At 41.5% G+C, this 12,203-nt stretch overlaps 1 protein-coding gene across 5 annotated transcripts in view; it reads left to right on the top strand.

Annotated features, from left to right (window-relative positions):
- The window catches only part of oxr1a (oxidation resistance 1a), a 153,870-nt gene that overhangs the window by 102,273 nt on the left and 39,394 nt on the right, over nt 1-12,203 (top strand). For all 5 annotated transcript variants that reach the window (XM_040117154.1, XM_040117153.1, XM_040117155.1 and 2 more), the window contains one exon: nt 4,374-4,456. In XM_040117154.1, the coding sequence (XP_039973088.1) occupies nt 4,374-4,456 (83 nt within the window). The remainder of the gene's footprint in view (nt 1-4,373; nt 4,457-12,203) is intronic.

Raw genomic sequence — 12,203 nt, 5'->3', positions numbered from 1 at the left:
GTGGTGCAGAGCTCTTGCCTCTCCTACTGTTTAGGGGGTTTTCTAAAAATAACATCTGGGGAGGGCTGTGTATAGCCAGCAGGCGGGGAAAACAAGGGAGTATAGGGAAATTGGCTGCTTGTGTATTCTATCAGACCACGAGGGAATGTTAGTCGGATAGTTGTTGACTCTCCTATTCCCTGCATGCTTCAGTTTGTCATGGTTGTGTACAAAGTGAGGGGAACTATATATTTAGCAGCCGTGATTCATACTCAACAGATTGCACGGGTACAGAATATATAGCATGTTTTTAGAGTCAAATACAATAGCATTTGCTCTGGTCGAGATTGTTCCCGTTCATTGAATTCCTTGGCATCTTTTGGGTTTAAGTGTACAATATTCCCAAAGGTGTACATAGTTGCTGTGTTGCTTTAATGGAGTCTTGTTTCTTTGTTTCTTTTTCCTATTACATTTAATCACTGAGGATGCACATTAATGGCAGCTATGAACGAGATCTGAGTGTTATTGCAGTTTTGTTGTTCACAAACTTTTCATAGTGATGTACTTGCTAGAGATCTTAAGTGTAAAACTTCTTAATATTTGTTGGTTAAGACATTCTTTTGGGGAGGACAGAGAATGAAAACCTAATGAAGAGGGCTTTGTTTTAACCTGATAACATTTTTTCAGTCCAGTTCTTTTTTCACTTTATAAAGGAGAAAAGAGACTTTTTAATAACCAATATTTTTCTTTTGTCCTCAAGAAGCTTCACTTCAGAAATTTGTTACTCAGTTGATCACATTTTTCATGTCATAGTTCCACGACATAGATGCACTAAACCATGGACCTGCAGAGAGGTGACAGTTAAACCTACAACAGAACTTGAAAAATCACTTGCATATTTGTAGTGACTAAGTAGTTGACAAACCCCAAGCAGCTCCGTTCTGCTTCTGAGCGAGTCGTATAGTTTCTCTCACACAGTCGACCCACTGTCATTGTAATTCAGCCCATTAATGAGCCAAGTAAAATGTTCTTTATAGGAAATCACAACAGTAACATAGCTTTCATGGTTGTAGCTGTTGTTTTACTTGGTTGAACAACAAATTAGATAACTAGCAACCTCAGCTCACTTGTTTGAAATTTCTCCATTGTGTCCACTGTGCTGTTCAGAAGTAATGACTGCTTTTAATTTATCTAGATTGGCACTGGTCACAGGCCCATTTCTTCAAACCTCTCCAGTGCAGCCTCTACACCCCTAGAGCTCCAGATTCTACCATTTTGAGTATATTATGTCATGCTGTCTCAGTGCATGATGTGCAGCGTCTTACTGTTACGGTAGAAAAGCAAAGATTGTGTATCTGAACAGGAAAAATCTAATTTGAAACACTATCCGTCTGCATATTGACTGCAAAAACAGGCTTGACTGAAAATCTAAATTCCAGCATATTACTTGATACAGATGGATCACATGAAACAAACAGGCTGTGATTTGTGGACTTAAGAAATAGCTTCCTTCTATAAAGGCAGGGTTTATTTAGAGACAACAGATGCTCCTGGTTTCCTGTGGAGTGGGATGAAACCAGAGCCTTTGTTACCGAAGATGCCCCAGTGCTGTGCTCTACAGTGTGTCTGAAGTGTGAATAAAATGCCCATTTCTTGTGCCACCATCCATGGTGAGGTTTAATTTTAGACCAATCACTGGCTCACCATGTGCGAACACCCTTGCAGCTGCTAATGCATATCTTTTATTCCCTTTTACTTTTTTTCTGTCTGTTTTCCTCTTCCTATCGGACTGTCTTTCTTTCCCACACCTCATTCCCCTCATTCTGTATAATTTGGAAATCTGAGGCATTTTAGAGTGATTTTGTGTTAACCCTCATGGTGCTCAGCTTGCACCAGTTTAGTGTTTGCAGCTGTGTGAGCACGTCAAGTTACGCCAAAAGCAAAACATGGCACACATCTTAATTGTCTTTCTCACAAAGTAGATCGTCAACTCTGTTGTTTAATTATCGAGTCAGGTTACACGCAGTCTGCTGCCCGGGCATGACCTGCAATTAAGCAGAGGCACAGTGGATGATATTTCATAACAGGGAAGCATTGAATCAAACTGATGACATGTTGCCTCTAAATAGGAACTTGGTTCATCCACAATCCACAGCTCCAATTTTTATTCTCCCACTTAAAGTAATAATCTATCTATTCATTTGGGTACTGAATAATTGATTTGGTGTGCTCCCACAGTTAGTGTTTTTGCTCAACGCAACACAGCTACAGGCTATTTTATACAGTAGTCTAGCTGAGCAGAGTTGACAAAATCAAATATCATAGTATTTCCAGAAGAGTGCCTTGATATTGAATGAAGTCCAAATATGCTGGAGATGACACTTGGTCCTGTCCATATTGGAGGGAGAGTTCAGACGCTGTTCAACCACGAGAGAAGAACTTTGGTTACAATATACCTACACCTGAAAGAATCATTAATTTGATCAGAACAAATTTCCACAGAAAGTTATGCTCTGTATTTTTAGGGCTTTTCTGATCTTTGTTCTTTGCTTTTATTGTGAAATGCCAGGCAGTTTCACCTCCTGGGGCCTCTAAAATCATGAATCAAATGAACAGTGTGAAAAGGGAAGGAGAAATCAGTCTTTGGTTAAACTCCTCATAGCTTATAGAAATTTGCAAGAAGTACCTGCTTTTTTTAAGGGTCATGAAGGGCCAAAAAAATCGGGAACCACCAGTTGAATATTTCCCAAGAAATTAAAGTCACTGAAATGTAGCCTTTAAAACCAGTAGGAAAAACAATATTATAGCTAGTTTATGCTACTACGGTGAGCAGAATTAAAGACAATATCTAGAGTGATATTACAGTACCAGTGATATGTCCATATATTTATCAGCCCATGCCTACATTTTATGACCATAACCCACAGTATCATCTTAACAAGACTGATATTTACACCTGAAGCAGCTCTGATTTCCCCTCCCCTCTCACTTTCTGCCAGGCAGCCCTGAGCCCCAGGAATAGCAGCACTGGTGTATGACTCATGTTTTGAGATATCTGAGATGCCTGATGAGAAAGGCACAAATAAAGGGACTCATTAGTCGTGTACAACACCTACAAAAGAAGGATGTGTAAGGGAGATGTCTGACAGTACTGGGTCAAAACTTGTCCTACAAAAATCTTAGATCTATCCTAAACTCAGAATGACCTCCTCCAATCAACTGCTTTCTTGACACCCTACACCTCCAATCAACAAAGGCTTATGCATTTTTCAAATTAATTTGCCCACGCTCCCTGTTCTCAGCCCTAAGTCGAAGACCAAAGTCAGCCCCTTTTCTAGATCTTCTTTTCCCAAGAGTCTCCTTCCAGTTTCTTTCATCTTCTATCCCATCTTTTGCTTCTGTCTTTCATCTACTTGCTTCCATAGTCCATCCACCCTCTTGCCTTCATCTCCATGCCTTCTCCCACTATCACCCAGCCCCCTATCTTCTCCATGTGCTGTCTTCTTCTGTCACCATACACTCATTTCTTTCTCCTCTGTACCCCCAAATGCATTCATCTCTACCACTTCATATTCCTTTTATTCTTAGACTTAAATTTCCAGTTGCCAACTGTGACCTCCTCTTATTTTCCATCTTCTTTCTTAATTCACCCAACCATCTATCCTGGATCATGACCTTTGCCTTTTGCCCCTTCCTTTACCTTCCTGTACCTTCCAACCCTTCCAGTTCCTTTTAAAAAAGTAAGAAAAAGCTTTTTAACCCCTTGAAAGTATCCTAAAACAACTTGAGCTCCTAAGATAACTGCAAGTTTGCACCCCCATTCTCTTCTTCAGCTGTCACTTCCTCATGCAACATCTCCTCATTACCCAACCAACATATTGCACTGAACCCTCCCTTTTCCTTCATCCACCCTCACGTTCAGCCCCCACTTTCCCTTTTCTCCATCTTCAGCTTTAGCACAACCTGCTTTCCAACTGAATCCATCTTCCTCTTCTCCTCTCTGGCTTGCATCCAGAGTGACGGTGCCCTGATGGAGGTCAGCCTTGTCTCTGTCAGCCGTGAGAGGCAACAGGGGGAGGAAGTGAAGGTGAACTGCTTTCAACGGCTGTCATTGCACTGTATGGTGGGCTAGAAGGAAGAAGGGAGAGAGCGAGCGAGGGGAGGACAGTGTGATAGAGAGAGAGCAAGAGCAGGAGAGTAGGAGCAGAGCGAGAAGGGGAGAGAGGGAGAGAAAGTGGTCCAGCGCTCACAGCTCACATCGCTGGCTGGCTGGCTGGCTCGCTCACTATTGACGAATGAGCTTTCTACCCACGGGGCTGGGAAACGGCAGCTTGTGACAAGCTGGGTTGAGAGGAACATGAATGTAATGCGTACCTTGCCTCGCTTGCTTTCAGATACCGGCCAGAAGAAGACCCCAGAGAAGAAGGATGGGAGGCGCATGTCGTTCCAGAGACCGAAAGGGACCATCGAATATTCTGTGAGTAACGCACAAGCAACTCTGCTGTTTCTGTGTTAATGTTGTTACATGTTTTTGATGCTTTTCTACTCCCATGCTGCTGCTGCTGCAGCTGCTCCTGTGTATGTGTTTGCTGCTGGTGGTTTTTGTAGCTCTGACTACCTCCAGTAATATTCTGTCTGTGGCAGTTGTATTTGTGTGTTGTGAAAACGTCGTGTCTGACCATGCTTGGTAGCTCATTAGTGAGAGAAGAAGCATTTTGTGGATTTTGCCAGTGTAACACGTGTACCCCGTTCTCAAATTGTTTACATAAATAAGACACTGTGTGTGTGTGTGTGTGTGTGTGTACACAGACGTGCAAGGGTAGCTTAGAGAAAGCTTATGGAAACAATGCATCCTCTGTTATAGACTCACTGCCCAGCAGCACAACACTCAGCTCCATTTTGCATGTTGATGTATAGGAAGGAGACAGAAATTGTAGCAGCTCCGTACATTTCCTCCAGCTGGACCAGAAGAGGACAAACAGGCAGGAACGCTGGCAGGATGTATATTTGTTTTTCCAGTCGTTCTTCGTGCCACGTATCAGCGAGCATTCCACCACAGCGCTTGCTGTGCTCGCGAATGACCTTCCAACTGCGTTGTCATTTCTATTGATTTAGCTGTTGTATAGGAGAAGGGGAGGGGGTTGAGAGAGAGAGAGAGAGAGAGGGAGAGGACTCTGGTTCCCTGGCGTGAACTGAAAATGGATCCCGTCTCTGCTTTGCCTGGTTGTGTTCTTCAAATGACCCTCAAATCCAGCTGCAATCAGACTGCCTTTCCTCGCCCCTCTCTCCGTGGCAACAGTGAGGAGTGGGATTGCTGTGGCTCAGCTCCGACTGTCTGCCTGTCTACCGAGGAGAGAGGAGATGAAGAGAGGAAGGAGAGAGGAGATGAAGAGAGGAAGGAGAGAGGAAAGGAAGGAAGGGAGGGAGGGAAGGAATGGTCTATGGTCTCTCAGTCACATTCCAGTCTCTCCCCCGCAAACTCCGCTCTTTTCATTTCCCCTTTTTGACAATTACTCTGCCATCTGGTCTCTCTGGCCGTTGTCTCCGGCTCCAGGAGCTACTGTAGGTTTCACTTTGATTGGCTCCCTTCCCCCCATCTCCAACACCTCAGCAACACCAACACCACCTACATGTCTACTGCCTTCCCAACCTGTCAATTATCCTAGACCTGCTGATTGACAAGGCCCTTGTTTACTTTGCTGCGGCTTGAACGACCTAAACGGTTACAACAGGACATTTGTCAGAACCAAAGCACTGTGTCATGGCCCTGATATGAGCAGAGGGACCCCAAAGAGTCAGCAAGATGGATAGAAATGCTATTGTTAAAGAAAAATAGGAAGAAATTTTTGTATAGTGGAAAAAAGATTAATTTCTCAATCACACAGCATACCAATCTTGTTCTTGTCAGCCATCACTCTCTCTCTCTGTCTTTTCCCCTCATTACCCCCCACCAGATTGCTGATAGTGTGATGGATGGATTGAGCAGTGCCAGTGATTGTGTCCTGTAGCCTGACATGTTGCAACAGCATGTCCTGAGGAGACTAAGGGCCGTGAGAATATTTAAGGCGGAATAACCAAGCTCCCCCTACACTAAGAGACACATGGCTGACAGTTTCCCAGTGATTTGAGAAGCAGCTTTATCTTAAACTCATCTCCCGCACTGGGGGAATGGCCAGCGATGTTTCCTTAATTCGCTCTCCAGCAGATAGATTATAAACTTATCGTCTGGCATCCGCAGGAAAAAGGAGGGTTTCCTCTTATGCGGCCTTATCAATAACCCCCCCCCCTCCATAGCACACACAGGCTTCTTTCTCTGTCCCTTTTTTTTGCATTGAGAAATAACCTGAGCAGCTGCAACCCGTCTGCCTAGACACTGATAACACCATTCCATTCAGCCAAGTCCAGCTATTGGCTGACCTGCATCCAATTAAAAAGTGTTTGAAGTCTCTGGGAACAACAGAGATAGATGATGAGACAGAAAGATGCAGCTGGAGAGAGGCAAAGAGCAGTGCAGAGGTGAGCCATTTGGGGGGGGGGGGTCGCTCTCTCTCTTCCTACAGACTGCCTGAAAGGGCGTCCAGTCAAAGTCAAACAAAATGAAGTGAAAGAAAGTGAAGGCCACACATATTTTTGTCTGGGTGACATAACAGTGTTATCACACCGTGGACATAGATGCTCTAGTTGGGCTGCTATTTTGGTTTTTGCCTGAACTACAAGGACCCATAGGATGTCCTGACTAGAAAATGGCTCCATTTATGACTCTGGTCTTACTTTTGTAGCATTGGCGTTACTATCTATTGCTTGTGATAGTATTACACTCTCCAAGTGTAATTGATCTTGGAACATGGTGGTATGGCTAATAAGAAATCAGTCAACAGTCAGATGATAAGACAGGTTGTAAGCAAGTTAAAGTTTAAGCAGATGATTCTGGGGTGAAATTAGAGATCTCCTTATTCATGTTTTTTGGCCCCAGTCGTGATCCTAGTCCTTTAATATTGAGGATCTGCCGATAACAAAATCTGATCAGATAATTATTTTTATCTAAATGGTTAGTTGTTACATAGCACTGCTTCTCTTATATGAAAAACAGTCTTTGGTTCAGTACAGACAGCAGCTTGCAGAGAGCACACAAACCCACAACAGTCCAGGTTTAATTTTGGCCTACTATCACCGTATTTCACGGAATTAACTTTAATCATTTACAGCTGTTGACCTACCACCAGAGACGTTTGTCAATTCAAAATAATAATAATCCCTTGCTATACAGTTAACTGCACACTATTTTAATTGCAGTGATCTGAACCAGGAAGTTGGTCTGACAACTGTAATGGAAGTTAACAAAGAACAGTTTTAGTAATAATTTTACTGCTCTCCTTAATTTTTTCTTTCAAATACTGTACATTTAGCTGACCTTAGGTGTTTGTTTAAAACCTGTCTGAACAGGGCATCCTATTAGCCCTGCGGTTTTAAGATGAAGACCATGTATTTGCAACATCCCCAATTCTTTTCCCATCGCCTAATGCTTGCTATCAAATAAATGCAAATATTCCCCCCAAAAATACTGCTTTATCGTGTTTCTTATCATTTTGGACTTTTGTTTTGTGATACTGGCACATTATAGGATCTTAACAAATTAACTTGATGAGTTCACTGTCATCATAACCAATAGAAACCATGGGCAGAACTACAAAGATAAAATCTACGTTGTGATTAACTGGAATTATTCTATAATATGGAGTCATATCTAGTCAATTGTTTGCCTGAACCTCCCTACCCACACTCTCTTTCGGTTTAATGCAGTGCTCTCCGCCGAACTGGCACAGTAAAGCTCTCATTACATTTTGTATAGTGACACTAGAGAGCAGTTTTGAGGGGAAGCGCTGTATGAATTCCAGTTTGTAGACTGGGGAAGAAAGAGAATGAAATTGTCAGCATTCATGATGTTACCATTCTTGCCAACAACACGATCAGTCAGATAGCATTATAAACTGTGTGTTCTGATGGGTTGTAGTGAAACGGTGCTCATAGCAGGCATTTGCATTTTGTGTGTGTGTGTGTGTGTGTGTGTGTGTGTGTGTGTGTGTGTGTGTGTGTGTGTGTATCCACCAGACTATATCTTAAATAAATATCTCAAAAATTATCAGATGGGTTACAATTAGATTTTGTGTAGACATTCATGGTGCCCAGAGAATGAATTCTAAGGACTATGGTGACCCTTTGACTTTTCCTGTAGCGCCACCAGTAGCTCAAAGTTGTCAATTATCCTGTAAAACATCTTAACATCTACTGGATGATTTACACAAATTCTTGTACAGACATTCAGGGTTCCCAGAGGATAAACCCTAATGACTTTTGTGATCCCCAATAATTCCTTTAGCACCACTGTGAGGTGGAAATGTGGGGTTTTTTTGTTTGTTTTTTAATGAAATGGCTGTTTTTAGTGCTAATTAGCAAAAGTTGGTGAACAATGTAAACACACCTACTGAACATCTGCATGTTATCATTGTCACTGTGAGTATGATTGCATGCTAGCATTTTGCTCGAAATTCAGCCAACTCAGAGCAGCGAGCATGACTGTACTGTTGTAGTCTTGATTTGATACCTTGAGGAACACGTTTTTCTTCAAAAGTCCCCTTTTTTTATTTAGCAAAAAGATGAGAAGATAAATCTCTCAAATGTAAAGTGTTGTCTAAACAAAAGCAACCATACAGTAACTTCATTAATAAAAAGTATAATTTAAAGCTTTACATATTTTATTGAAGAATAAGTAAACAAGACTACAGATCTGAGCAAGCGATCAATGCCATTGTTTGGACTTGGCAGTTTTTGATACTTTGGTACAAAAACACACTTTGGTGCAACATGTCTACACACAGTCAGTCTTAGGTGTAACGTGTTTTATAAATGCTGCACTCTACTGTACATGATCTACAACATGATCCAGATGAATCATGATTCCAACAGATGTGAAGAAGGTAAATGTTGATAGTGACAGAGCCCTGGTCAGTCATTATCACAAGTGTGCTGGTTAAATGGATCTCTGCTGGGCTAAGAGGAAGCACTGTGGGCATTACAGGACTTGAGGACGTTAGATGAGTCATACACCAAGCACCAAGTGTGTGTGCGTGTACACACAGAGAAACACACACATTGGCGTCAATCTTTACTCTGCAACCTCCTGACAATCAGCCATTCTGATTGCATTATTCATCGCTGGATAGGAGAGGGGATCCCACTGTTTCATCTCTTTCACAGCTCTGGATGATGGAAAAATGATGGGATTGAAGGTGTGTGGATGGGAATGTTAAAAGTGATGGGAGGGAATAAAAGGGGAATGCATGTGCAGAAGATGGAAACTTATGGATGGATGGTCTGGCTTAGATGTCAGCAGCTCACTGTTACCTTTTTATTCAAAACATTCTTATTTTAAATGCTCTTTCACATGATTCGCCTATACGATGGACCCTGGATTTCCAACATGTAGCTAGGGAGATAAAAAGCATTAGATTTTGCTGTATTTATTTTGATAGTCAAACTACAAAACTACTTGGCTGTTATCTGATAAAAATGCATCTCAAGCCAGAGTCAGTCTCTATGCTTTGCCAAAGATGTTTCTTAGGGATTGAAATACCAGTCTGTATTGTTTTGATATTTAAAGAGTTAGCAAGGAATGCATTCTTTTGGTGTTCAGAAAGACCAGCAGAGTGATGAGCCTGTTGCTCAATAAACAATATTGTGTTAGCTGCCTATGCATATGCATCATTTTCCAGCCCTGTTCGTGGTAGCAAGATAGCAGTCGATTTCTGATTTTAGCTGATATTAAACAAAAGTCAAAATCCTTCACTTATACGTTAAGTAGATCATGTTAATTAATTTTAATCACTTTAATTAGAATCAGTGGACATTCAAAGGTGAGCATGAGCTCGCCCTGTCAATCTATGAAACTTTAACGTTAGCTAACATTAGCTCAGCAGGTAAAAGGGAGGACTGAGAGCTCTCAACTGGCCCAATTTAGATGAGGTCTTCATCTTTATTATCAGGCATGACAACAGTTTGTCATTGTTACCACATAAGTGGAAAACTATACAATGGACGCTTTTGACCCCCTCCCAGACAGTCCTGGCTCAAACACTGCCTTAGCTTTGGCATTTCTAAGTCAGAATTAATCTCTCTTTGCTTTGCTGCTCCTTGCGTGTCATTAGGTCCCCATGTTTGTGTTGGCAAATCAGTGGAAGGGCCATCGAGGCCTGAAGCAGGAGGTCAGAACCTGACCCAAGGAGGAATCCGCAAGAGCTTGAAAGTGAGACAGCAAACTTGCTCTGAAAAGGACAGAATAATATGACATTCTCCCCAGCCACTGACAGTGAGTCTAAATTTAGGTCTGCAAATGATCAGCAAGGATGTAGTTGCACACAATACACATGCCATTAGGGTAGTAACGACAAAGTCACCATGGCAACTGTCATGCTAAAGCTGGGCTTCATCCTTCATTATAAAATGAGGAGTGATAGCTGCTCTGATATGGTATTATGGGTGATTAAACCCTACACTGGAGTTTTATTTCCAGCTTGATGACAAGACAGTCGAATCATTGTGTTAATTATGGGTTTTGTTACTCTTTTCCAGTTGTTCAACTTGTTCCACTCGTTTTCATATTTGCCAATGAGAATCTGAGGTTGCCTTAGTGGAAAAACAGGCTCTACATATAAATATGGGTCAGCCAATGACCTGTGAATGGTTACCTTTTAACAAATATCAGATTAATAATCCAACTAAGAAGCCATAACTCTGACATTGTGTCTTACTTCCTTGGTCTACCTTTTGAATTAGCAGTCATAGATTGGCTCTTGTGTTCCTTACTTAATGTTCTTACCAAGATGTCAGCGGACTCTTTAATGGAGCTATTAGTTTTTAGCCATCCAGCCAACTGCCCTTCTTGAATCCGTAACATCATCTCCTGTTCAACAAGGTGACCATTAGCTAGATGTCAGTCATTCTCAAGATGGCTGCCAAGGCCTTCCTCTACCCGTCTCCTTGAAAGGAGGCGATGTCACCCTAACAGGAAGAAGCTTAATTATTCATCCCCAGTTCTGGATGAATAATGGGTATTATTGATCCAGGGGATAAGAAGATAGGGTCCACCTGTCATTAGTGGCTATGATCCTGATTGTGACTACTCTTTCTCTTTCTCCTCCTCCCGCGTCTGCTGTCAATGTGTCAATAACAGGTCTTTATCAGTAGGTCACATTTGCATGTCCCCTTTCCTCTGCCACTTAATCGAGTTAGAGAGAGCTTCTCTTACAGTACGATCAATGGCTGCATCTGAGGTTTGGTGGAGACAGAAGTACATGTCATTTTAATGGTGCCTTGATGCTACTGTGACGTATGAAGCTTGTTGTGTTGCTAATATTTCTGGCTTATTTAGAAGAAATGATTAATTGAGCTTAAAAGGCAAACTTGAATCATAATGTTATTATACCACATGTGGTACCACAACCTGGCTTTGCCAATGTTTACTTAATTGAACACAAAATATTTTTACCCATATTGACTTGCTGATCTCCTGATAAAAGAACTACCAGAGCAGCTATTTGATACAGGAGCCAACAGTTGTCATAGATTAAGTTAAGTTTTTAAATATCTATTTGTAGAACAAAAAGCATAGGTTTCTACATTATAAGCCAAATATGTGACCTTGTATTAGAGAATGTAAGAAAAAAACAAAACAAGCGTTTTAGCAGCTATAAATGTCCCGTAGACATGAATGTCCTATAGGTTGGCTTTTTGCTGAATAACAGAGGAGTTATAAAGCTAAAAATAAATTGGTGATGGATGAGATGGTAGCAAATAGCACCTAGGGAGAATCAATGCTCTCTGCTGAAGCCGTCTGGATGAAAGGCTCAGACACTGTAGGAGACCTACTGATTATTAACTCTTTATCTTCTCAACTAAAATAAACAGAAAAACTCATTTTGTCCTTTTCAAATAAGAGTTTTCATAAAATGCTAACCTTGTACCAAGGATATCACACAAATCCTGAACAGGGTGCTTTAAATACTTATGTTTTGACACATCTCAGTAATAGTTTTGAATGTCTAGGGTATAATATGATGATGTTATCCTGCTTTTTATGGCCATGTTGTAAATATGTGATTTGTGTCACAGAGACATTGCCACTGTAGGTCTGATCTCTGAGACAGGATATTTATCTAGCTGTCATGCTG

Source organism: Xiphias gladius, chromosome 22, assembly GCF_016859285.1.
Source record: "Xiphias gladius isolate SHS-SW01 ecotype Sanya breed wild chromosome 22, ASM1685928v1, whole genome shotgun sequence".
In the NCBI taxonomy this organism is placed as follows: Eukaryota; Metazoa; Chordata; class Actinopteri; order Istiophoriformes; family Xiphiidae; genus Xiphias; species Xiphias gladius.
This window is presented reverse-complemented; position numbering and strand designations above follow the sequence as displayed.